The sequence below is a fragment of the Pseudophryne corroboree genome, assembly GCF_028390025.1.
Source record: "Pseudophryne corroboree isolate aPseCor3 chromosome 3 unlocalized genomic scaffold, aPseCor3.hap2 SUPER_3_unloc_14, whole genome shotgun sequence".
Taxonomy (NCBI): domain Eukaryota; kingdom Metazoa; phylum Chordata; class Amphibia; order Anura; family Myobatrachidae; genus Pseudophryne; species Pseudophryne corroboree.
In genome coordinates, this window is record NW_026967502.1 from 2,454,447 (window position 1) to 2,481,464 (window position 27,018).

The 27,018-nt window shown below is 47.8% G+C and overlaps 2 protein-coding genes across 4 annotated transcripts in view; one reads left to right on the forward strand and one right to left on the reverse strand.

The window, feature by feature from the left end:
* LOC134983386 (zinc finger protein ZFP2-like) overlaps nucleotides 1-19,577 on the reverse strand; it is a 43,095-nt gene extending 23,518 nt beyond the window's left edge. For 2 of the 3 annotated variants that reach the window (XM_063949087.1, XM_063949085.1), the window contains exons 1-5: nucleotides 19,504-19,577; nucleotides 7,437-7,620; nucleotides 7,102-7,180; nucleotides 6,883-6,984; nucleotides 6,091-6,726 (exon numbers count right to left, since the gene is read on the reverse strand). In XM_063949087.1, coding sequence (XP_063805157.1) covers nucleotides 6,091-6,726; nucleotides 6,883-6,984; nucleotides 7,102-7,135 — 772 coding nt within the window. In that variant the 5' untranslated portion in view covers nucleotides 7,136-7,180; nucleotides 7,437-7,620; nucleotides 19,504-19,577. Of the gene's footprint in view, nucleotides 1-6,090; nucleotides 6,727-6,882; nucleotides 6,985-7,101; nucleotides 7,181-7,436; nucleotides 7,621-16,248; nucleotides 16,491-19,503 lie in introns of those variants that run through there. The other variant, XM_063949086.1, reaches the window with a different exon arrangement.
* Nucleotides 19,578-19,813: 236 nt separating this feature from the next.
* The window catches only part of LOC134983384 (zinc finger protein 345-like), a 34,225-nt gene continuing 27,020 nt past the window's right edge, over nucleotides 19,814-27,018 (forward strand). The window contains exons 1-5 of the mRNA XM_063949082.1: nucleotides 19,814-19,890; nucleotides 21,834-21,865; nucleotides 23,530-23,608; nucleotides 23,728-23,825; nucleotides 23,983-24,622. Coding sequence (XP_063805152.1) covers nucleotides 23,575-23,608; nucleotides 23,728-23,825; nucleotides 23,983-24,622 — 772 coding nt within the window. The 5' untranslated portion in view covers nucleotides 19,814-19,890; nucleotides 21,834-21,865; nucleotides 23,530-23,574. The remainder of the gene's footprint in view (nucleotides 19,891-21,833; nucleotides 21,866-23,529; nucleotides 23,609-23,727; nucleotides 23,826-23,982; nucleotides 24,623-27,018) is intronic.

A 27,018-nucleotide genomic window follows, 5' to 3' on the forward strand; every position in this document is an offset into this window, starting at 1 on the left:
TACTGGTGCCGCCGCTGCTGTTCTTGCGGCGGGAGTCCATACATCTACCCAGTGGGCTGTCACAGTCATATAGTCCTGACCCTGCCCTGCTCCACTTGTCCACATGTCCGTGGTTAAGTGGACATTGGGTACAGCTGCATTTTTTAGGACACTGGTGACTCTTTTTCTGAGGTCTGTGTACATTTTCGGTATCGCCTGCCTAGAGAAATGGAACCTAGATGGTATTTGGTACCGGGGACACAGTACCTCCAACAAGTCTCTAGTTGGCTCTGCAGTAATGATGGATACCGGAACCACGTTTCTCACCACCCAGGATGCCAAGGCCTCAGTTATCCGCTTTGCAGTAGGATGACTGCTGTGATATTTCATCTTCCTCGCAAAGGACTGTTGAACAGTCAATTGCTTACTGGAAGTAGTACAAGTGGGCTTACGACTTCCCCTCTGGGATGACCATCGACTCCCAGCGGCAACAACAGCAGCGCCAGCAGCAGTAGGCGTTACACGCAAGGATGCATCGGAGGAATCCCAGGCAGGAGAGGACTCGTCAGAATTGCCAGTGACATGGCCTGCAGGACTATTGGCATTCCTGGGGAAGGAGGAAATTGACACTGAGGGAGTTGGTGGGGTGGTTTGCGTGAGCTTGGTTACAAGAGGAAGGGATTTACTGGTCAGTGGACTGCTTCCGCTGTCACCCAAAGTTTTTGAACTTGTCACTGACTTATTATGAATGCGCTGCAGGTGACGTATAAGGGAGGATGTTCCGAGGTGGTTAACGTCCTTACCCCTACTTATTACAGCTTGACAAAGGGAACACACGGCTTGACACCTGTTGTCCGCATTTCTGGTGAAATACCTCCACACCGAAGAGCTGATTTTTTTTGTATTTTCACCTGGCATGTCAACGGCCATATTCCTCCCACGGACAACAGGTGTCTCCCCGGGTGCCTGACTTAAACAAACCACCTCACCATCAGAATCCTCCTGGTCAATTTCCTCCCCAGCGCCAGCAACACCCATATCCTCCTCATCCTGGTGTACTTCAACACTGACATCTTCAATCTGACTATCAGGAACTGGACTGCGGGTGCTCCTTCCAGCACTTGCAGGGGGCGTGCAAATGGTGGAAGGCGCATGCTCTTCACGTCCAGTGTTGGGAAGGTCAGGCATCGCAACCGACACAATTGGACTCTCCTTGTGGATTTGGGATTTCAAAGAACGCACAGTTCTTTGCGGTGCTTTTGCCAGCTTGAGTCTTTTCAGTTTTCTAGCGAGAGGCTGAGTGCTTCCATCCTCATGTGAAGCTGAACCACTAGCCATGAACATAGGCCAGGGCCTCAGCCGTTCCTTGCCACTCCGTGTGGTAAATGGCATATTGGCAAGTTTACGCTTCTCCTCCGACAATTTTATTTTAGGTTTTGGAGTCCTTTTTTTACTGATATTTGGTGTTTTGGTTTTGACATGCTCTGTACTATGCCATTGGGCATCGGCCTTGGCAGACGACGTTGCTGGCATTTCATCGTCTCGGCCATGACTAGTGGCAGCAGCTTCAGCACGAGGTGGAAGTGGATCTTGATCTTTCCCTAATTTTGGAACCTCAACATTTTTGTTCTCCATATTTTAATAGGCACAACTAAAAGGCACCTCAGGTAAACAATGGAGATGGATGGATTGGATACTAGTATACAATTATGGACGGGCTGCCGAGTGCCGACACAGAGGTAGCCACAGCCGTGAACTACCGCACTGTACTGTGTCTGCTGCTAATATATAGACTGGTTGATAAAGAGATAGTATACTCGTAACTAGTATGTATGTATAAAGAAAGAAAAAAAAACCACGGTTAGGTCACTGGTATATACAATTATGGACGGGCTGCCGAGTGCCGACACAGAGGTAGCCACAGCCATGAACTACCGCACTGTACTGTGTCTGCTGCTAATATATAGACTGGTTGATAAAGAGATAGTATACTCGTAACTAGTATGTATGTATAAAGAAAGAAAAAAAAACCACGGTTAGGTGGTATATACAATTATGGACGGGCTGCCGAGTGCCGACACAGAGGTAGCCACAGCCGTGAACTACCGCACTGTACTGTGTCTGCTGCTAATATATAGACTGGTTGATAAAGAGATAGTATACTCGTAACTAGTATGTATGTATAAAGAAAGAAAAAAAAACCACGGTTAGGTCACTGGTATATACAATTATGGACGGGCTGCCGAGTGCCGACACAGAGGTAGCCACAGCCGTGAACTACCGCACTGTACTGTGTCTGCTGCTAATATATAGACTGGTTGATAAAGAGATAGTATACTCGTAACTAGTATGTATGTATAAAGAAAGAAAAAAAACCACGGTTAGGTCACTGGTATATACAATTATGGACGGGCTGCCGAGTGCCGACACAGAGGTAGCCACAGCCGTGAACTACCGCACTGTACTGTGTCTGCTGCTAATATATAGACTGGTTGATAAAGAGATAGTATACTCGTAACTAGTATGTATGTATAAAGAAAGAAAAAAAAACCACGGTTAGGTCACTGGTATATACAATTATGGACGGGCTGCCGAGTGCCGACACAGAGGTAGCCACAGCCGTGAACTACCGCACTGTACTGTGTCTGCTGCTAATATATAGACTGGTTGATAAAGAGATAGTATACTCGTAACTAGTATGTATGTATAAAGAAAGAAAAAAAAACCACGGTTAGGTCACTGGTATATACAATTATGGACGGGCTGCGGAGTGCCGACACAGAGGTAGCCACAGCCGTGAACTACCGCACTGTACTGTGTCTGCTGCTAATATATAGACTGGTTGATAAAGAGATAGTATACTCGTAACTAGTATGTATGTATAAAGAAAGAAAAAAAAACCACGGTTAGGTGGTATATACAATTATGGACGGGCTGCCGAGTGCCGACACAGAGGTAGCCACAGCCGTGAACTACCGCACTGTACTGTGTCTGCTGCTAATATATAGACTGGTTGATAAAGAGATAGTATACTCGTAACTAGTATGTATGTATAAAGAAAGAAAAAAAAACCACGGTTAGGTCACTGGTATATACAATTATGGACGGGCTGCCGAGTGCCGACACAGAGGTAGCCACAGCCGTGAACTACCGCACTGTACTGTGTCTGCTGCTAATATATAGACTGGTTGATAAAGAGATAGTATACTCGTAACTAGTATGTATGTATAAAGAAAGAAAAAAAAACCACGGTTAGGTCACTGGTATATACAATTATGGACGGGCTGCCGAGTGCCGACACAGAGGTAGCCACAGCCGTGAACTACCGCACTGTACTGTGTCTGCTGCTAATATAGACTGGTTGATAAAGAGATAGTATACTACTAATATTATATACTGGTGGTCAGGTCACTGGTCACTAGTCACACTGGCAGTGGCACTCCTGCAGCAAAAGTGTGCACTGTTTAATTTTAATATAATATTATGTACTCCTGGCTCCTGCTATAACCTATAACTGGCACTGCAGTAGTGCTCCCCAGTCTCCCCCACAATTATAAGCTGTGTGAGCTGAGCAGTCAGACAGATATATAATATATATAGATGATGCAGCACACTGGCCTGAGCCTGAGCAGTGCACACAGATATGGTATGTATGTGACTGAGTCACTGTGTGCTGTGTATCGCTTTTTTCAGGCAGAGAACGGATTATAAATAAAAGTGGTGGTCACTGGTCACTATCAGCAAAACTCTGCACTGTACACTACTGAGTACTCCTAATGCTCCCCAAAATTAGTAAATCAAGTGTCTAAACGGAGAGGACGCCAGCCACGTCCTCTCCCTATCAATCTCAATGCACGTGTGAAAATGGCGGCGACGCGCGGCTCCTTATATAGAATCCGAGTCTCGCGATAGAATCCGAGCCTCGCGAGAATCCGACAGCGTCATGATGACGTTCGGGCGCGCTCGGGTTAACCGAGCAAGGCGGGAAGATCCGAGTCGCTCGGACTCGTGAAAAAAAACATGAAGTTCTGGCGGGTTCGGATTCAGAGAAACCGAACCCGCTCATCTCTAGTTTATACCAATGCTCTAGAACGGGCGGGAGAGTGCAGATGACTCTGCAGCACCGACTGATCAAACATGAGGTCCTCCTCAGCCAGGGTATCAAACTTGTAAAACTTCACAAAGGTGTTTGAACCCGATCAAGTAGCAGCTCGCCAAAGTTGTAATGCCGAAACCCCTCGGGCAGCCGCCCAGGATGAGATCACCTTTCTGGTAGAATGAGCTTTCACCGATTTCGGTAACGGCAACCCTGCCGTAGAATGAGCCTGCTGAATCGTATTACAGATCCAGCGTGCAATAGTCTGCTTGGAAGCAGGAATCCCAATCTTGTGAGCACACAGGACAAACAGAGCCTCTGTTTTCCTAATCTGCACCGTTCTGGCGACATAGATTTTCAAAGCTCTGACCACATTGAGACTTCGATTCCGCCAAGGCATCAGTAGCCACTGGCACCACAATAGGCTGGTTTACGTGAAATGAGGAAACCACTTTTGGTAGAAATTGCTGATGAGTTCTCAACTCCGCTCTATCAGCATGGAAGATTAAATAGGGTCTTTTGTGAGACAAAGCCGCCAATTCAGAAACTCACCTTTATGACGCCAAGGCCAACAACATGACTACTTTCCAAGTAAGGAATTTTAACTCAACCTTACGTAAAGGTTCAAACCAAGGAGATTGCAGGAACTGAAACACCACATTAAGATCCCATGGTTTCACTGGGGGCCCAAATGGAGGTTGGATGTGCAGCACACCCGACGAAGGTCTGAACTTCCGGAAGGTAGGGCAATTCTTTCTGAAAGAAAATTGATAAGGCTGAAATTTGTTCCGCTCTGGCGGTTTACGTACGCCACTGCTGTTATGTTGTCTGATTGAATCAAGACGGGCAGACCGCGAAGATATTCCGCTTGCAGAATGCCGTTGTAAATGGCCCTTAATTGCAGAATGTTTATGTGCAGACAAGCTTCCTGGCTTGACCATTTTCCCTGAAAGTTTCACCCCTGTGTGACTGCTCCCCAGCCTCGGAGACTTGCATCTGTGGTTAACAGGATCCAATCCTGAATCCCGAACCTGCGTCCCTCCAGAAGGTGAGAACTGTGCAGCCACCACAGAAAGAAGATCCTGGTCCTGGAAGATAGGAGTATTTTCCGGTGCATGTCCAGGTGAGACCCGGACCACTTGTCCAGCAGGTCCCACTGAAGCACCCCTTGCATGGAACCTGCCATACAGAATGGCTTCGTAGGCCACCACCATCTTGCCCAGCAATCGAGTGCATGGAAGAACTGACACTTTTGCCGGTTTCAGAATCTGTTTTACCATGTTCTGTATTTCCAGAGCCTTTTCCACTGGAAGAAAAACTCTCCGTAATTCTGTATTCAGAATCATACCCAGGAACGACAGGCGTGTCGTCGGATCCAACTGCCGTCTTCTGCCATCACTAAAGTCTTCTGATCTTCCTTTACTCATCCGGCTTCTGTCTTCTGGCTCTGTGAGGGGGGTGACGGCGCGGCTCCGGGAACAAGCAGCTAGGTGCACCAAGTGATCTGAACCTCTGGAGCTAATGGTGTCCAGTAGCCTAAGAAGCAGAGCCCTTAAACGCACAGAAGTAGGTCCTGCTTCTCCCCCCTCACTCCCACGATGCAGAGAGCCTGTAGCCAGCAGGTCTCCCTGAAAATTATAAACCTAAATAAAGTCTTTTTTCTGAGAAACCGTGGAGAGCTCCTAAGTGTATCCAGTCTCGCTGGGCACAGAATCTAACTGGAGTCTGGAGGAGGGGCATAGAGGGAGGAGCTAGTTCACACCCCTTTTAAAGTCTTAAAGTGCCCATGTCTCCTGCGGATCCCGTCTTTACCCCATGGTTCTCAAAGCGTCCCCAGCATCCTCTAGGACGTATGAGAAAACTCTCTACATGTGGTATTTGTCATGGATAGCCTTGTGTTAGAAACACCCAACTGAGAACAGGGCTGATGGCAGAGGAGGGTGTAGGATAAGAGATTGCTGTAGTGACTGAGCAATGAGAATATGTGACTTCTGTAATAAGTGTTTATTACTCACCTGTGCTGATATCTGTAGGGATCTCCTCCTCCTTACACAGCTGATCACCCCTCACATACGTCTCTTCTTCTCCCTCTATATCTTCTGCCTTCATATCAGTCACATACGTCTCTTCTTCTCCCTCTATATCTTCTACCTTTATATCAGTCACATACGTCTCTTCTTCTCCCTCTTTATCTTCTGCCTTTATATCAGTCACATACGTCTCTTCTTCTCCCTCTGTATCTTCTGCATTTATATCAGTCACATACGTCTCTTCTTCTCCTTCTGTATCTTCTGCCTTTATATCAGTCACATACGTCTCTTCTTCTCCCTCTATATCTTCTGCCTTTATATCAGTCACATACGTCTCTTCTTCTCCCTCTATATCTTCTGCCTTTATATCAGTCACATACGTCTCTTCTTCTCCCTCTATATCTTCTGCCTTTATATAAGTCACATACGTCTCTTCTTCTCCCTCTATATCTTCTCCCTTTATATCAGTCACATACGTCTCTTCTTCTCCCTCTATATCTTCTGCCTTTATATCAGTCATATACGTCTCTTCTTCTCCCTCTATATCTTCTGCCTTCATATCAGTCACATACGTCTCTTCTTCTACCTCTGTACCTTCTATTTTAATATCAGACAGACGTTCTACCTAAAAAACAAACAAACACTATTATAATATTTGCATACAGTCAGATTAAACTGAGGTGAAACAGTATAACATCAGTGTATAAGACACACATCTTCTCTACAGATCATATAGTGACAGTCACTTTAGTATATGGGTGAGACCCTAAATCCCACCTACCTGATCCTCCTGTGGGGTCCTGTGGTTCTCCTCTGTACAATACTGGGAATACAGAGGACGGAGACATCTCTCTGGGGTATCTCTGTTACTGGGCCCATCTGTAGGAGACACACAGTGACTGAGTACAGTGTATATATGTGATTATCAGATGATGTGTGTATATAGGGCCCCCATACCTGCTCTCCCCTGTACAATACATGACAGTCTCCTCTTACCCAGTGATGTGAGGGGCCAGTGATTCTCCATCATCACGTCCTTGTATAGACCCCTGTGTTCCTCTATATACTCCCCCTCCTGCATGGAGACATAGACAGTGACATCCTGACACCTTATAGGAACCTGACACACACAGTGATACAGTCATCACCCAGACACGTCCCCTGGTGTTACTGTATAATGCCCCATTCCCAGCAGTCACCTCTCCAGTCACCACCCAGACACGTCCCCTGGTGTTACTGTATAATGCCCCATTCCCAGCAGTCACCTCTCCAGTCATCACCCAGACACGTCCCCTGGTGTTACTGTATAATGTCCCATTCCCAGCAGTCACCTCTCCAGTCAGCAGCTGAATGATCTTGTTGGTGAGTTCCAGGATCTTCTGGTCAATGTGTCATGTGTCAGTGAGTGAGGTGGAGGCACCGAGATGAGGCTCTGGGTCTTTCTTCTTCCTGACACACGGGGATGGCTGCTCGGTGTCTTACACTCACCGGATATCTTCTTCACTACTGTGTAACCTTGCGAAAATAAGATTTTACTTAGCGGTAAATCTATTTCTCGTAGTCCGTAGTGGATGCTGGGGACTCCGTGAGGACCATGGGGAATAGACGGGCTCCGCAGGAGACATGGGCACTTTAAGAAAGCTTTGGATTCTGAGTGTGCACTGGCTCCTCCCTCTATGTCCCTCCTCCAGACCTCAGTTAGAGAAACTGTGCCCGGAAGAGCTGACAGTACAAGGAAAGGATTTTGGAATCCAGGGCAAGACTCATCCAGCCACACCAATCATACCGTATCACTTGTGATAAACTTACCCAGTTAACAGTATGAACAACAATAGAGCATCAGATCAACCCTGATGCAACTATAACATAACCCTTATGTAAGCAATAACAATATACAAGCATTGCAGAAGAAGTCCGCACTTGGGACGGGCGCCCAGCATCCACTACTGACTACAAGAAATAGATTTACCGGTAAGTAAAATCTTATTTTCTCTAACGTCCTAGTGGATGCTGGGGACTCCGTAAGGACCATGGGGATTATACCAAAGCTCCCAAACAGGCGGGAGAGTGCGGATGACTTTGCAGCACCGAATGAGAGAACTCCAGGTCCTCCTCAGCCAGGATATCAAACTTGTAGAACTTTGCAAAAGTGTTTGCCCCTGACCAAGTAGCCGCTCGGCACAGCTGTAATGCCGAGACCCCTCGGGCAGCCGCCCAAGAAGAGCCCACCTTCCTTGTGGAATGGGCTTTTACCGATTTTGGCATCGGCAATCCAGCCGCAGAATGAGCCTGCTGAATCGTGTTACAGATCCAGCGAGCAATAGTTTGCTTTGAAGCAGGAGCACCCAGCTTGTTGGATGCATACAGGATAAACAGCGACTCAGTTTTCCTGACTCTAGCCGTTCTGGCTACATAAACCTTCAAAGCCCGGACTACGTCAAGTAACTCGGAATCCTCCAAGTCACGAGTAGCCACAGGCACCACAATAGGTTGGTTTATATAAAAAGATGACACCACTTTTGGCAGGAATTGTGAACGTGTCTGCAATTCCGCTCTGTCCATATGGAAAACCAGATAGGGGCTTTTATGTGACAAAGCCGCTAATTCTGACACACGCCTAGCCGAAGCCAAGGCTAATAGCAAGACCACCTTCCACGTGAGATATTTTAACTCCACGGTTTTAAGTGGTTCAAACCAATGTAACTTTAGGAAACTCAACACCACGTTAAGATCCCAAGGTGCCACTGGTGGCACAAAAGGTGGCTGAATATGCAGCACTCCCTTTACAAATGTCTGAACTTCAGGCAGAGAAGCCAGTTCTTTTTTTAAAGAAAATAGACAGGGCCGAAAACTGGACCTTAATGGAACCCAATTTCAGGCCCAAGACACTCCTGACTGCAGGAAGTGAAGGAAACTGCCCAGCTGGAATTCCTCCGCGGGGGCCTTCCTAGCCTCACACCAAGCAACATATTTTCGCCATATACGGTGATAATGTTTCGCTGTCACGTCCTTCCTAGCCTTGATCAGCGTAGGAATGACTTTATCCGGAATGCATTTTTCTGTTAGGAGCCGGCGTTCAACCGCCATGCTGTCAAACGCAGCCGCGGTAAGTCTTGGAACAGACAGGGCCCCTGTTGCAACAAGTCCTGTCTTAGAGGCAGAGGCCATGGGTCCTCTGTGAGCATCTCTTGCAGATCTGGATACCAAGTCCTTCTTGGCCCATCCGGAACAAAGAGTATTGTTCTCACTCGACTTTTCCTTATAATTCTCAGCACCTTGGGTATGAGAGGAAGAGGAGGAAATACATAGACCGACGGGAACACCCACAGTGTCACCAGTGCGACCACAGCTATCGACTGAGGGTCTCTTGACCTGGCGCAATATCTCTGCAGCTTTTTGTTGAGGCTGGATGCCATCATGTCCACCTGTGGCAGTTCCCACCGACTTGCAATCAGCGTGAAGACTTCTTGATGAAGTCCCCACTCTCCCGCGTGGAGGTCGTGCCTGCCGAGGAAGTCTGCTTCCCAGTTGTCCACTCCCGGAATGAACACTGCTGACAGTGCGCGTACGTGATTCTCCACCCAGCGAAGAATTCTGGTGGCTTCTACCATCGCCACCCTGCTCCTTGTGCCGCCTTGGCGGTTTACATGAGCCACTGCGGTGATATTGTCTGACTGAATCATAACCGGTTGGTCGCGAAGCAGGGACTCCGCTTGACGTAGGGCGTTGTATATGGCCCTTAGATCCAGGATATTGATGTGAAGGCAAGTCTCCTGACTTGACCACAGCCCTTGGAAATATCTTACCTGTGTGACTGCCCCCCCCCCCCCCCCCCTCGGAGGTTTGCATCCGTGGTCACCAGGACCCAGTCCTGAATGCCGAATCTGCACTCTACAGCCACCACAGGAGAGAGACCCTGGCCCTGGGGGATAGGGTGATTAACCGATGCATCTGAAGATGTGATCCGGACCACTTGTCCAGTAAGTCCCACTGGAAGGTCCTCGCATGGAACCTGCCGAAGGGAATGGCCTCTTATGATGCCACCATCCTTCCCAGGACTCGAGAGCAGTGATGCACTAACACCTGTTTCAGTTTTAATAGATTCCTGACCAGTGTCACGAGCTCCTGAGCTCCCTCTATCGGAAGATAAACCCTTTTCTGGTCTGTGTCTAGGATCATGCCTAGGAGAGGCAGATGAGCTGTAGAAACCAACTGCGACTTTGGAATATATAGACTCCAGCCGCGTTGCCGTTATACTTCCAGAGAAAGTGATACGCTGTTCAGCAACTGCTCTCTTGATCTCGCTTTTATGAGGAGATCGTCCAAATACGTGATAATAGTGACACCTTGCTTCCGCAGAAGCACCATCATTTCCGCCATTACCTTGGTGAATATTCTCCAGGCCGTGGAGCGACCAAACGGCAACGTCTGAAATTGGTAATGACAATCCCGTACCACAATTCTGAGGAGGTACGCCTGATGAGGTAGATAAATAGGGACCTGAAGGTATGCATTCTTTATGTCCCGAGTCACCTTTCAGGCTTACAACGACCGCTCTTAGCGATTCCATCTTGAACTTGCACCTTTTCAGGTATATGTTCAGGGATTTTAAATTCAATATGGGTCTGACCGAACCGTCTGGTTTCGGGACTACAACATGGTCAAATAATAACCCCCTCCTTGTTGAAGGAGGGGAACCTTGACCACCACCTGCTGAAGATACTATTTGTGAATTGCAGTTAACACTGTTTCCCTCTCGTGGGGGGAAGCCGGCAGGGCCGTCGGTGAGGGGGCATCCTCTCAAAGTCCAGCTTGTATCCCTGAGACACAATATCTATTGCCCAGGGATCTAACAGGGAGTGAACCCACTTGTGGCTGAACTTTCGAAGGCGTGCCCCCATCGGGCCTAGCTCCGCCTGTGGAGCCCCAGCGACATGCGGTGGATTTTTGTAGAGGCCGGGGAGGACTTCTGTTCCTGGGAGCTAGCTGTGTTGTGCAGCTTCTTTTCTCTTCCCCCGCCTCTGGCAAGAAAGGACGCACCTCGGACTTTCTTGTCTCTATTCGAAAGGCTGCATTTGATAATGTCGTGCTTTTCTAGGCTGTGCAGGGATATAAGGCAAAACATCAGAATTACCAGCTATAGCTGTGGAGACCAGGTCCGAGAACCCTTCTCCACACAATCCTCAGCCTTCCATATGCCTCTTAAGTCGGCATCATCTGTCCATTGCATATTGTGCAGGACCCGTCAAGCAGAAATCGACATAGCTTTGACTCTAGGACCCAGTATACTCATGTCTCTATGGGCATGCTTTATATATACATATCTCTTAAGACAGCATCTTTAATATATATATATATATATATATATATATATATATCTATATACATACTAGGGTCTCAATCTCTGCTGATAAGGTACCTGTCCACGCTGCCACAGCGCTATAAACCCATGCCGACACAATCGCCGGTCTGAGTAGTATACTAGAATGTGCACGGTATCTGCAGGATCCCTGAGAATAGCTGTAACCTCAGGGCTGCCTTTTGTGACACCCTAGAGGAAGATTCCCATCGTATCCTGGCCCTAGTGGGGAAAGGATATTGCCCGAGAATTCTTTGTGGGAAGCTGCAGTCTCACGTCAGGAGATTCCCGCTCTTTTTCCTCATGAGAGGAGGGAAATTTACCTCAGCTTTCTTCCCCTTAGACATGTGTACCCTTGTGTCAGGGACAGATGAGTCATCAGTGATATGCAAATCATCTTTTATTACAATAAACATATATTGAATACTTTTCTGCCATTCTGGCTGTAACTTTGCATTATCGTAGTCGACACTGGAGTCAGACTCCGTGTCGATATCAGTGTCTATTATTTTGGATAGTGAGCATTGAGAGACTCTGAAGGTCTCTGCGACATAGGGACAGACATGGGTAGATTCCCTGTCTGTTCTCTAATCTTTTGTGCAATAAATTCACCTTAGCACTTAATTACACATATCCAAACAGGTGTCGGCGTTGTCGACGGAGACACCCTCTCACACACACATATTTGCTCCATCTCCTCCTTATGGGAGCCTCTTACCTCAGACATGTCGACACACACGTACCGACACACCGCACACTCAGGGAATGCTCATCTGAAGACAATTCCCCCATAAGGCCCTTTGGAGAGACAGAGAGAGAGAGTATGCCAGCACACACCCCAGCGCTATTAACCCAGGAATAACACAGTAACTTAATGTTAACCCAGTAGCTGCTGTTTATATTGATTTTTGCGCCTAATTATGTGCCCCCCCTCTCTTTTTACCCTCTTCTACCGTGTAACTGCAGGGGAGAGACTGGGGAGCTTCCTCTCAGCGGTGCTGTGGAGAAAAAACATGGCGCTGGTGAGTGCTGAGGAAGAAGCCCCGCCCCCTCGACGGCGGGCTTCTGTCCCGCTTTCATGTACAATTTTGGCGGGGGCTCATGCATATATACAGTGCCCAACTGTATATTATGCAAACTTTTGCCAAAGAGGTCTCTAATTGCTGCCCAGGGCGCCCCCCCCCGCGCCCTGCACCCTTGCAGTGACCGGAGTATGTGGGTGTAGTGTGGGAGCAATGGCGCACAGCTGCAGTGCTGTGCGCTACCTCATATGAAGACTGGAGTCTTCTGCCGCCGATTTCGAAGTCTTCTTGCTTCTTTCACCCTGCTTCTGTCTTCCGGCTCTGCGAGGGGGACGGCGGCGCGGCTCCGGGATCGGACGACAAAGGGTGAGATCCTGTGTACGATCCCTCTGGAGCTAATGGTGTCCAGTAGCCTAAGAAGCAGGACCTATCTTCAGTGAGTAGGGCTGCTTCTCTCCCCTCAGTCCCACGATGCAGGGAGTCTGTTGCCAGCAAATCTCTCTGAAAATAAAAAACCTAACAAAATACTTTCTTATAGCAAGCTCACTAAGTAGCACCCAGCTCGTCCGGGCACAGATTCAAACTGAGGTCTGGAGGAGGGACATAGAGGGAGGAGCCAGAGCACACCAGAATCTAAATTCTTTCTTAAAGTGCCCATGTCTCCTGCGGAGCCCGTCTATTCCCCATGGTCCTTACGGAGTCCCCAGCATCCACTAGGACGTTAGAGAAAAGAAGAGGTCCAAGGACAGAACCTTGGGGGACACCTACAGTTAGTGGAAGTGAGGGGGAGGTGGAGTCATGAGACGAGACAGAGAAGGACTGGTCAGAGAGGTAGGACAGCCAGGAGAGGGCAGTATCACGCAGACCAATGTAGTGAAGGATTTGCAGTAGGAGGGTGGTCCACAGTGTCAAAAGCAGCAGAGAGATCAAGAAGAATAAGTAGAGAGTAGGATTTAGCAGCATGGAGGTCATTGCAGACTTTTGTAAGGGCAGTTTCAGTGGAGTGGACGGAACTCAGACTGGAATGGGTCAAGCAGTGAGTGTGAGGAACGAAAGGAAGTAAATATTATAACACAGGCCGCTCCCCCTGTAGAGTAGGATGCCACAGGCCGTTCCTCCCGTCAATTATGACAACACAGTCCACTCCCCCTGTGTATTATGACAACACAGGATGCTACCCCTGTATATTATGACAGCACAGGCTGCTTCCCCTGTATACTATGACAGCACAGGATGCTACCCCTGTATATTATGACAACACAGGCCGCTCACCCTGTATATTATGACAGCACAGGATGCTACCCCTGTATATTATGACAACACAGGCCGCTTACCCTGTATATTATGACAACACAGGCCGCTCCTCCTGTATATTATGACAACACAGGCTGCTCCCCTTGTATACTATGACAACACAGGATGCTACCCAGTGGTTGAAGTGGGGCGGTATACAGCGGTATGGTATACCGCCACTTCTTCCACTGACCCGGAAATGAAAGTGCAGCAGGAGGCGAGGGAAATGGCCATCCTGCTGCACATGTTGCTCCCGTCCCTGCTCGGCGGCTGTGTAGAGTGCCGTGCTAGCTCACCGCCGCCGCCAGGACAAATGAGTCAGGTTATGTTCCCCTGCTGTCACCCTCTCTCCCTGTCGTTACTGTCACTCTCTCCCTGCTGTCACTCTCTTTCTCTCTGCTGTCACTGTCGTCACTCTCTCTCCCTGTCGTCACTCTCTCTCCCTATCGTCACTCTTGCTGTCCCTGCTGTCACAATTTCAGCTCATTCAGTACAATGTGAATTTCGGCTTGTACCGTGTGCTATAAGGTGAAAGGGGCACCAGTACTAGATAATATAAGGGGTTCTACTACACTAGACATGCTCCCTTTTAAGTGACCACGCCCCCTTTTCTGGAGCGCGAGCGCGCGCATGATTGAGTCCTTGACTTTTGCATACCCCCATTTAAAAATTTCCACTTCGACCACTGATGCTACCCCTGTATATTATGACAACACAGGCCGCTCCTCTTGTATATTACGGCAACACAGGACACTGCCCCTATATACTATGACAGCACAGGATGTTACCCCTGTATATTATGACAACACAGGCTGCTCCCCCTGTATACTATGACAGCACAGGACGCTCCCCCTGTATATTATGACAACATAGGACACTCCTTCTGTATACTATGACAGCACAGGATGCTACCCCTGTATATTATGACAACACAGGACACTTCCCCTGTATACTATGACAGCACAGGACGCTCCCCCTGTATATTATGACAACACAGGCCGCTCCTCCTGTATACTATGACAGCACAGGCCGCTCCCCCTGTATATTATGACAACACAGGCCGCTCCCCCTGTATATTATGACAACCCAGGCCGCTACCCCTGTATATTATGACAACACAGGTCGCTCCCCCTGTATACTATGACAGCACTGGATGCTACCCCTGTATATTATGACAACACAGGCCACTCCCCCTGTATACTATGACAGCACAGGATGCTACCCCTGTACACTATGACAACACAGGCCACTCCCCCTGTATTCTATGACAGCACAGGATGCTACCCCTGTACACTATGACAACACAGGCCACTCCCCCTGTATACTATGACAGCACAGGATGCTACCCCTGTATACTATGACAGCAAAGGAAGCTACCCCTGTATATTATGACAACACAGGTCGCTCCCCCTGTGTATTATGACAACAAAGGCCACTCCCCCTGTATACTATGACAGCACAGGATGCTACCCCTGTATATTATGACAACACAGGCCGCTTCCCCTGTATACTATGACAGCACAGGATGCTACTCCTGTATATTATGACAACACAGGCCGCTCCCCCTGTATATAATGACAGCACAGGATACACCTGTATACTATGACAGCAAAGAAAGCTACCCTTGTATATTATGACAACACAGGCCGCTCCCCTTGTATATAATGATAACACAGGATGCTACCCCTGTATATTATGACAGTACAGGACTCTACCCCTGTATATTATGACAACACAGGCCGCTCCCCCTGTATATAATGATAACACAGGACGCTCCTCCTGTATACTATGACAGCACAGGATGCTACCCCTGTATATTATGACAACACAGGCCGCTCACCCTGTATATTATGACAGCACAGGATGCTACCCCTGTATATTATGACAATACAGGCCGCTTACCCTGTATATTATGACAACACAGGCGCTCCTCCTGTATATTATGACAACACAGGCTGCTCCCCTTGTATACTATGACAACACAGGATGCTACCCAGTGGTTGAAGTGGGGCGGTATACAGCGGTATGGTATACCGCCACTTCTTCCACTGACCCGGAAATGAAAGTGCAGCAGGAGGCGAGGGAAATGGCCATCCTGCTGCACATGTTGCTCCCGTCCCTGCTCGGCGGTTGTGTAGAGTGCCGTGCTAGCTCACCGCCGCCGCCAGGACAAATGAGTCAGGTTATGTTCCCCTGCTGTCACCCTCTCTCCCTGTCGTTACTGTCACTCTCTCCCTGCTGTCACTCTCTTTCTCTCTGCTGTCACTGTCGTCACTCTCTCTCCCTGTCGTCACTCTCTCTCCCTATCGTCACTCTTGCTGTCCCTGCTGTCACAATTTCAGCTCATTCAGTACAATGTGAATTTCAGCTCGTACCGTGTGCTATAAGGTGAAAGGGGCACCAGTACTAGATAATATAAGGGGTTCTACTACACTGTCACGATCCGGGTATCTGGACGCCATTACTTACCCTTCAGATGCCTCCTAAGGCGGGCTCAGCGTTCCAGGACCGGATTCCGCTGTTCCTGAGTTTCCACATACAGAGTGGTCTTTTCATCAGCCGCGGCCTCCGCTGTGCCCGCGTGGTTAAATGTGCATCTATCAGCCTGGCGTCTCCTGTCTCCGGTGGCCGGCGCCGCCATTACTGTTTCCCAGACCACATGGATTACAAACCAAACTTCCCTCCAAGTGTCTGCATGGGCGCAGCCATCTTGGATTCTGTCATCTGATCATTTCCACCAATCTGCTGTCTGTGTTGTTGATTTGCATAATTGCCTAGCCAACCCCTTCCTTGCTGCAGGTATAAGTAAGCTGTACCTGAGCAAGGAAGACGTCAGTGCTTTGGTTGTCAAACCTAGTTCCTGTTTGTCTCTCTTCTATGATTGTCTTCCAGGTTCCAGCTCCTGTCTCAAGACTTCCACCATAGAGACCCGCACCAGCATTCCACCTGCGGTGTAGCCTGACTCTCCAATCCATTGTGGATTCATCTGTTTCCAGCTACAACACTACCTGCTTCCAGCCTCAGCTTCCAGCAGAGTACAGCTTCCCTTAAAGGGCCGGTGTCCTTTCTACACTTTACCACTCTCCACCGGAATTATTATTTCTCCACTCTCAAGTTCTACATTTCAGTTCACATTTCATCGCTCCCAAAGTTCATTTATTATTTAACTGGTTCCAGCCAGTATCCACTCCGTGCTAACAACAGTCTGGTTCCAGCCAGTATCCACAGCAGCTGTTTTACCTTCAGCAACCCAGCTCTTCCTGGAACACCAGCTGGTATAATCCTGGGTTATCTCCATTGCTACAGCCGGGCCTGGTAAGGACTTTCCATCTAGAAGATCATAAGAACTATCTCACACTACCAGTGCCCTGTGGCTCCTGCCATGCTGTAGTACTCAGGAACTGTATTTATTCTTTGCTGACTTTTACGTTTTCTTTTATTGCTGCTGTGATGCGGAGTTGTCATAATAAACATCATTGACTTTTATCTAAGTTGTCGTGGTCACGCCTTCGGGCAGTTATTATTCATGTTACTTACATGTCCAGGGGTCTGATACAACCTCCCAGGTTCCGGTACATCTCAGCCCCTACAACTGAGGCTGCCTCCCGTCAGCTCAGGCCCTCAGTTGTGACATGCACTAGACATGCTCCCTTTTAAGTGACCACGCCCCCTTTTCTGGAGCGCGAGCGAGCGCATGATTGAGTCCTTGACTTTTGCATACCCCCATTTAAAAATTTCCACTTCGACCACTGATGCTACCCCTGCATATTATGACAACACAGGCCGCTCCTCTTGTATATTACGGCAACACAGGACACTCCCCCTGTATACTATGACAGCACAGGATGTTACCCCTGTATATTATGACAACACAGGCTGCTCCCCCTGTATACTATGACAGCACAGGACGCTCCCCCTGTATATTATGACAACATAGGACACTCCTTCTGTATACTATGACAGCACAGGATGTTACACCTGTATACTATGACAACACAGGATGCTACCCCTGTATATTATGACAACACAGGACACTTCCCCTGTATACTATGACAGCACAGGACGCTCCCCCTGTATATTATGACAACACAGGCCGCTCCTCCTGTATACTATGACAGCACAGGCCGCTCCCCCTGTATATTATGACAACACAGGCCGCTCCCCCTGTATATTATGACAACCCAGGCCGCTACCCCTGTATATTATGACAACACAGGTCGCTCCCCCTGTATACTATGACAGCACTGGATGCTACCCCTGTATATTATGACAACACAGGCCACTCCCCCTGTATACTATGAAAGCACAGGATGCTACCCCTGTACACTATGACAACACAGGCCACTCCCCCTGTATACTATGACAGCACAGGATGCTACCCCTGTATACTATGACAGCAAAGAAAGCTACCCCTGTACATTATGACAACACAGGTCGCTCCCCCTGTGTATTATGACAACAAAGGCCACTCCCCCTGTATACTATGACAGCACAGGATGCTACCCCTGTATATTATGACAACACAGGCCGCTCCCCCTGTATACTATGACAGCACAGGATGCTACTCCTGTATATTATGACAACACAGGCCGCTCCCCCTGTATATAATGACAGCACAGGATACTACACCTGTATACTATGACAGCAAAGAAAGCTACCCTAGTATATTATGACAACACAGGCCGCTCCCCTTGTATATAATGATAACACAGGATGCTACCCCTGTATATTATGACAGTACAGGACGCTACCCCTGTATATTATGACAACACAGGCCGCTCCCCCTGTATATAATGATAACACAGGACGCTCCTCCTGTATTACTATGACAGCACAGGATGCTACCCCTGTATATTATGACAACACAGGCCACCCCTTCTGTATAGAAAGACAATACATGCCGCTCACCCTATATAATAATAGTAACAAGACACCACAGGCACCTCCACCTGTATAAAAGGGCAACACAGGTCGCTCCCCCTGTAGAGTAGGACAACACATAGCGCTCCCCTGTATAGTACAATGCCATTATATGTATAGAATTACGGTAACGGCGGGGTCTGCGCCACCTGTATTACAGTAACGGTGGGGTCTGCTCCACCTGTATTACGGTAACGGCGGGGTCTGCGCCACCTGTATTACGGTAACGGCGGGGTCTGCTCCACCTGCATTACGGTAACGACGGGGCCTGCGCCACCTGTATTGCGGTAACGGCGGGGTCTGCGCCACCTGTATTGCGGTAACGGCGGGGTCTGCGCCACCTGTATTACGGTAACGGCGGGGCCTGCACCACCTGTATTACGGTAACGGCGGGCTCTGCGCCACCTGTATTACGGTAACGGCGGGGTCTGCGCCACCTGTATTATGGTAACGGCCGGGTTTGCGCCACCTGTATTACAGTAACGGCGGGGTCTGTGCCACCTGCATTACAGTAACGGCGGGGTCTGCGCCACCTGTATTACAGTAACGGCGGGATATGCGCCACCTGTATTACGGTAACGACGGGGTCTGCGCCACCTGTATTAGGGTAACGGCGGGGTCTGCGCCACCTGTATTACGGTAATAGGACACTAGAGTGTCAGCCACCTGTACAGGGATAATGCAGCACCAGAGGCTGCTCCAGCTGCACTATAACAAGGCACCAGAGGCTGCTCCCCCTGTAGTACAGAACCTGACACCAGAGCTGCTCAGCCTATAGAATAATAATAATAATAATATCATTACCTGCTGCCAGACACAGCAATGGCTGCTCTCTGCTCCTGCTGCCTTGTGGGAATGATAGAAGGAAGGAGGAGCTCAGACCAGGGGAAAATGGCCGCCGCTCCTGACGTCACTACACGGCCAGGGAACCTATTGCTGCTGCCGGACTGGTCTACAAGAAAATGGCCGCCGGCCTACTGCACTGAGGACATGTATAGTAATAATCGTTACAGAGGGCAGGGCTGTGGGCGGGGTGAAGGAGGGGAGGGGCCAGTAACCAGTAAGCAGCCTGTGCCAATCATGCCCTACTTCCGGACTGTGCGTTCCACCTTACTTCCGGACTTTGCGTTCCACATACAGGAAGTGAATTTTCATCGACTGTTGCAGCCTCCCAGTGTCCGTGGAGATCAGGTAATGGCGTCTTACTATACAGGGGGAGTAGCCTGTGGTGTCCTGTTGTTATTATTATTATACAGGTGGAGCAGCCTGTGGTGTCCTGTTATTATTATTATACAGGGGGAGCAGCCTGTGATGTCCTGTTATTATTATTATACAGGGGGAGCAGCTTGTGGTGTCCTGTTATTATTACTATACAGGGTGAGCAGCCTGTGGTGTCCTGATATTATTATTATTATTATTATTATTATTATTATACAGGGTGAGTAGCCTGTGGTGTCCTGTTATTATTACTATACATGGGGAGCAGCCTGTGTTGTCATGTTGTTATTATTATACAGGGGTAGCAGCCTATGGTGTCCTGTTGTTATTATTATACAGAGGGAGCGGCCTGTGGTGTCCTGTTGTTGTTGTTGTTGTTATTATTATACAGAGGGAGCAGCCTGTGGTGTCCTGTTATTGTTATTATACAGGGGGAGCAGCCTGTGGTGTCCTGTTGTTGTTGTTGTTGTTGTTGTTATTATTATACAGGGAGAGCGGCCAGTGGTGTCCTGTTATTATTATTATACAGGGGGAGCGGCCTATGGTGTCCTGTTGTTGTTATTATTATTATTATTATTATACAGAGGGAGCGGCCTGTGGTGTCCTGTTGTTATTAGTGTTTTACAGGGGGAGCAGGTTTTTGTGTACGGTTGTTATTATTATACAGGAACAGCAGCTTGTGGTGTCCTGGTATTATTATTATACATTGGGAGTGGTGGTGATGTCCTACAATACTGGAGGAATGGCCTGAGGCGTCCTGCTTTTAAAGACATCCGTTATTATTTTTATACTGGGGTGCAGCCTTTAGTGTCGTTATTATTATTATTGTTATTATTGTTATTATTAATTTTATTATATGTAATTGTGGGGATTGAAAATACTGCTCAGTATGAAGCAAATGTATATCACACACCTGGGAGCGTCACAGTGACATCACTTATATCTATCGTAATAATACCGGGACATGACTGGGGAGGTGAGGGGATCTGGGAGCGTCACAGTGACATCACTTATGTCTATAGTAATAATACAGGGACATGACTGGGGAGGTGAGGGGATCTGGGAGTGTCACAGTGACATCACTTATATCTATAGTTATAATACAGGAACATGACTGGGGAGGAGAGGGGATCTGGGAGTGTAACAGTGACATCACTTATATCTCTAGTAATAATACAGGAACATGACTGGGGAGGTGACGGTATCTGAGATCGTCACAGTGACGTCACATATCTATAGTAATAATACAGGGACATGACTGAGGAGGTGAGGGGATCTAGGAATGTCACAGTGACATCACTTATATATATAGTAATAATACAGAGACATGACTGGGGAGGTGAGGGGATCTGGGAATGTCACAGTAACATCACATATCTGTAGTAATAATACAGGGCCATGACTGGGGAGGTGAGGGGAACTGGGAGACGTCACTTATATTTATAGTAATAATACAGGGACATGACTGGCGAGGTGAGGGGAACTGGGAGACGTCACTTATATCTATAGTAATAATACAGGGACATGACTGGTGAGGTGAGGGGAACTGGGAGTGTCACAGTGACGTCACTTATATCCATAGTAATAATACAGGGACATGACTGGCGAGGTGAGGGGACCTTGGAGTGTCACAGTGACGTCACTTATATCTATAGTAATAATACAGGGACATGACTGGTGAGGGGAACTGGGAGCGTCACAGTGACATCACATATCTATAGTAATGTAACCCCTCTTTTACCTGGGGGTACAGTGTATATGTGCAATGTGCCTCCACCCAAGCTATTTAGAGCCCAATACTCTAATCGCTTAAGAAATAACCTACCCCTGTAGTGGTCGCCTATAACATTAGTATGTGATGTAGCCAGATAGGACTATGCACATTTACCTATCGTACCTTTCCTTTGTGATTTCAGGCTATTCCACAGATACGAAGACAGTTCCACCGGTAAGTATACTAGCTTTAATATGTAAGAAGTTATAGGCCACCTTAAACAGTTATTTCAGCCTTTTTCTCTCCCCTTAGTCAGCCCACCAACAAAACCGCCGCTACACTGGAAGCTTCTCCACGATCTTTGTTACGCACTGCGCGCTTGCCAGAGTCCCCTCACCTTCAGCAGGCACAGAATAATAACATGCATAAACACACTATACATTATTGGATCACTAGAAAGATCCAAGTTATTATCACATATATGGTATACATCAGTTGGCAGCATCTCTATTACCTTATAGATCTACACATTCATTAATTGATTTGCCCCCTCATAGTGTCCCAAGGCCTTCAAATTACTAGAGTACTACAGTAAGAGTACAGGGACATGACTGGGGATGTGAGGGGAACTGGAAGCGTCACAGTGACATCACTTATATCTCTAGTAATAATACAGGGACATGACTGTGGAGGTGAGGGGATCTGGGAGCGTCACAATAACGTCACTTCTATCTATAGTAATAATACAGGGACAAGACTGGGGAGGTGAGGGGATCTGGGAGCGTCACAGTGACATCACTTATATCTATAGTAATAATACAGGGACATGACTGGGGAGGTGAGGAGATCTGGGACTGTCACAGTGACATCACTTATATCTATAGTAATAATACAGGGACATGACTGGGAGGTGATAGGATCTGGGAATGTCACAGTGACATCACATATCTATAGTAATAATACAGGGACATTACTGGCGAGGTGAGGGGATCTGGGAGCGTCACAATAACGTCACTTCTATCTATAGTAATAATACAGGAACATGACTGGGGTCTGAGGAGACTTGGGAGTACAGTAGCACCGGGGGATGTGTCTGGGTGATGACTGGAGAGGTGACTGCTGGGAATGGGGCATTATACAGTAACACCGGGGGATGTGTCTGGGTGATGACTGGTGAGGTGACTGCTGGGAATGGGGCATTATACAGTAACACCAGTGAATGTGTCTGGGTGATGACTGGAGAGGTGACTGCTGGGAATGGGGGATTATATAGTAACATCAGGGGATGTATCTGGGTGGTGACTGGAGAGGTGACTGCCGGGAATGGGGTTATTATACAGTAACACCGGGGGACATGTCTGGGTGATAACTGGAGAGGTGACTGCTGGGAATGGGGCATTATACAGTAACACCAGGGGATGTGTCTGGGTGATGACTGGAGAGATGACTGCTGGGAATGGGGCATTATACAGTAACACCAGGGGACGTGTCTGGGTGATGACTGGAGAGGTGACTGCTGGGAATGGGACATTATACAGTAACACCGGGGGATGTCTCTGGGTGATGATTGGAGAGGTGACTGCTGGGAATGGGGCATTATACAGTAACACCGGGGGGGGGGGGGGTGTCTGGGTGATGACTGGAGAGGTGACTGCTGGGAATGGGGCATTATACAGTAACACCGGGGAATGTGGTCTGGGTGATGATCGGAGAGGTGACTGCTGGGAATGGGGCATTATACAGTAACACCTGGGGGTGTGTCTGGGTGATGACTGGAGAGGTGACTGCTGGGAATGAGACATTATACAGTAACACCAGGGGACGTGTCTGTGTGATAACTATCACTGTATGTGTCAGGTGTCTATTAGGTGTCAGGATGTCACTATGTCTCCATGCAGGAGGGGGAGTATATAGAGGAGCACAGGGGTCTGTACAAGGACGTGATGATGGAGAATCACCGGCCCCTCACATCACTGGGTAAGAGGAGACTGTCATGTATTGTACATGGGAGAGCAGGTATGGGGGCCCCCTATTTACACACATCATCTGATAATCACATATATACACTGTACTCAGTCACTGTGTGTCTCCTACAGATGGACCCAGTAACAGAGATACCCCAGAGAGATGTCCCCGTCCTCTGTATTCCCAGGACTGTACAGAGGAGAATCACAGGATCCCACAGGAGGATCAGGTAGGTGGGATTTAGGGTCTCATCCAATACACCAAAGTGATTGTCACTATATGATGTTCAGAGAAGCTGTGTGCATATAATACATTAATATTATACTGTTTCACCTCAATTTAATCAAACAATATGCAAATGCCATTGTATTTTTTGGGTTATTTAGGTAGAACGTCTTTCTTGTATAAAGGCAGAAGATATAGAGGGAGAAGAAGAGACCTATGTGATTGATATGAAATCAGAAGATATAGAGGGAGAAGAAGAGACGTATGTGACTGATATGAAGACAGAAGATATAGAGGGAGAAGAAGAGACGTATGTGACTGATATAAAGGCAGAAGATCTAGAGGGAGAAGAAGAGACGTATGTGACTGATATGAAGGCAGAAGATATAGAGGGAGAAGAAGAGACGTATGTGACTGATATAAAGGAAGAAGATATAGAGGGAGAAGAAGAGACGTATGTGACTGATATGAAGGCAGAAGATATAGAGGGAGAAGAAGAGACGTATGTGACTGATATAAAGGAAGAAGATATAGAGGGAGAAGAAGAGACGTATGTGACTGATATGAAGGCAGAAGATATAGAGGGAGAAGAAGAGACGTATGTGACTGATATGAAGACAGAAGATATAGAGGGAGAAGAAGAGACGTATGTGACTGATATGAAGGCAGAAGATACAGAGGGAGAAGAAGAGACGTATGTGACTGATATGAAGGCAGAAGATACAGGGGGAGAAGAGGAGACGTATGTGAGGGGTGATCAGCAGTGTAAGGAGGAGGAGATCCCTACAGATATCAGCACAGGTGAGTAATAAACACTTATTACAGAAGTCACATATTCTCATTGCTCAGTCACTACAGCAATCTTTTATTCTACACCCTCCTCCGCCATCAGCCCTGTTCTCAGTTGGGTATTTATAACACAAGGTTATCCATGACAAACATCACATGAAGAGAGTTATTACAAACATCACTATAGTGTTATTAAAAGTAACAAGCAGAAGTTTATATTTAGGGATCATATATAAGTAGTATTGTGTTTTTTTGTGGAGCGTCTAATTTGTATGGGATCTAAATTTCTCAGTTTAGCAACCTTTTATTAAATAACCTTCATTTTGTTAGATGATGCAGGTATTAAATAATTCCTTGTATATAGTACACCTATTTGGCCATTTGTGGTCAGGTTTACTATATCTTTACATTTAGCGAGGTGTAGTCGTGGTGTAAAGGACAGAGTGTGATTCCTGATTAGTTAAAAAAACAAATACCAAATACTGAGCAACATCACCAAACAGGTAATTTCAACTTTAAACTTGTCATTTATTTTGTACTGTCTGGACATGGCTACTAATAACAGATGCACAGACATAATTCTTAAAGCTATGTGTGCAAATGCTAGGAGCTTAGGAGACAAAATTCCAGAGCTAATTGTGATAATAACCAGGGATAACCTGGATATTGTGGCAATTACAGAGTCATGGTGCAATGAGAATCATGACTGGGCCATAGCTATACCAGGATACAATTTATTTAGGAAGGATAGAATGGTCAGTATAGGAGGAAGGGTAGCAATGTATGTGGGGGAAAAAGCATAAATGCTACTTCAATTAATACAAAACATTGAAGACAAATCTGAGGCCCTTTGGGTCACCACAGAAACCGTGGAAAAGGACATTATTCGCATTGGGGTGATCTGTAGACCACCTGGCCAGGGGCAGGATTTGGACAGGAATCTATTGTTGGACATCACTAAAATGGCTTTAAAGGGAGAAGTCATAATCATGGGAGACTTTAATTTAACTGATGTAAATTGGGAGGGGTCTTTTGCAAGTTCAGCTACAAGTGGCAAATTTCTATATTCCTTACAGGGAGCATCTCTCAATAAACAGCAGATATTTCCCTTCTGCATAGAAGAGCGGTCGGGAAAGAAAGAAGTAAACCTCCTTTCTCTTTCATCCACTAGGGGACACTGGAGTCTTATACAGTAGGGATGTGAAGCTTGCAACCGGAGGTGTGGCACAATCTAAAAATTAGCATTGTCTGCACAGCCGGCTCCTCCCCCTTCACATCCCTCAGTTTGAAAAATTGTGCCAAGGAGGTACAAGCACAAGAAGGAAGCTCCTGCTCCATTTCAGTACTGAGACTGAGTTACCCTAATGTAAAGGGGGACGAAAGTCTTCAGAATAGAGAGACAATGATCCCTACTAAAGGGGATCTGCATCTCTCCTCAGAAAATCCGGAGCACAGAGTCAGCAGTGAGTACTGGTTGTAAAGGGGCCCTAGTTACACTTACGGTAACCATAGCTTCTTCATGGATCCAGGAGGCAGTTTGACAGACATCCTCCCGCGGACCGCACACATTGCTGCTACCTTCTGGCTCTAAGCCCTGGGACTCAGCAGCGCAGCTTCCCCGCCGCCCCCCTCCTTCCGCTGGCGCTGGGACAGAACAAACGGTCTAAAACACTCCCTGGCCGGCTATACACTCCCGCTTCATGTCAGCTCCCCCGCCCGCCCCTCCTTCCTCTACAGACGGAGGGCTGAGGGAGACACAGCGCGGCTGTCAGCGGCAGCGTATACCGCCGCCTCTTAAACACACAGCGGGGTGCTTGAAAAGAGCATCCCCTCCCGCCGCCCGCTGAAACGACATATCTCTCGCGGCTAGCAGCCGCAGCTTCCCCTGCACTCACCGGGACCCGGGCTATATCCCCCACACGCTTCCTCCCGCCTTCGGCGCTAGTACGATGGCTTCTCATACGCTGCTGCCTTATAACTTAAGCCCTGGTAGGCTAGCAGCGCAGCTCCTCCGCCGCTCCCCTTCTTTTATAGAGAGTAGAGGCTATTCCATTTGGGGGTTAGATGATGTTTGATGAGTTAGACAAGTGGATTTCGCAGGCAACTGCAGTGACATCCACCTTTCTACCTACTTCTTACTCGAGCACCACGTCACACGTTAGAGGAGGTTGCTCGGGACCAGTGTTTAAATTCATTGGATCGCTGTCGTACCGAGCCAGAAGAGGTTTTGGAGCAACAGACTCGTGGAACCAGAGGTAGAGGTCGTTCATAGTCGACACCAGAAAAGCAGGACAGACCTGCTGACAAACCCGTGGCATGACGGTTTCCCTGCTCACCTGGGGTCCCCCTTGGGGGGCGCAGAGTTGGAAGGTTTTCGGGACGCCTGGGCCAAAACATCACCAGACGTC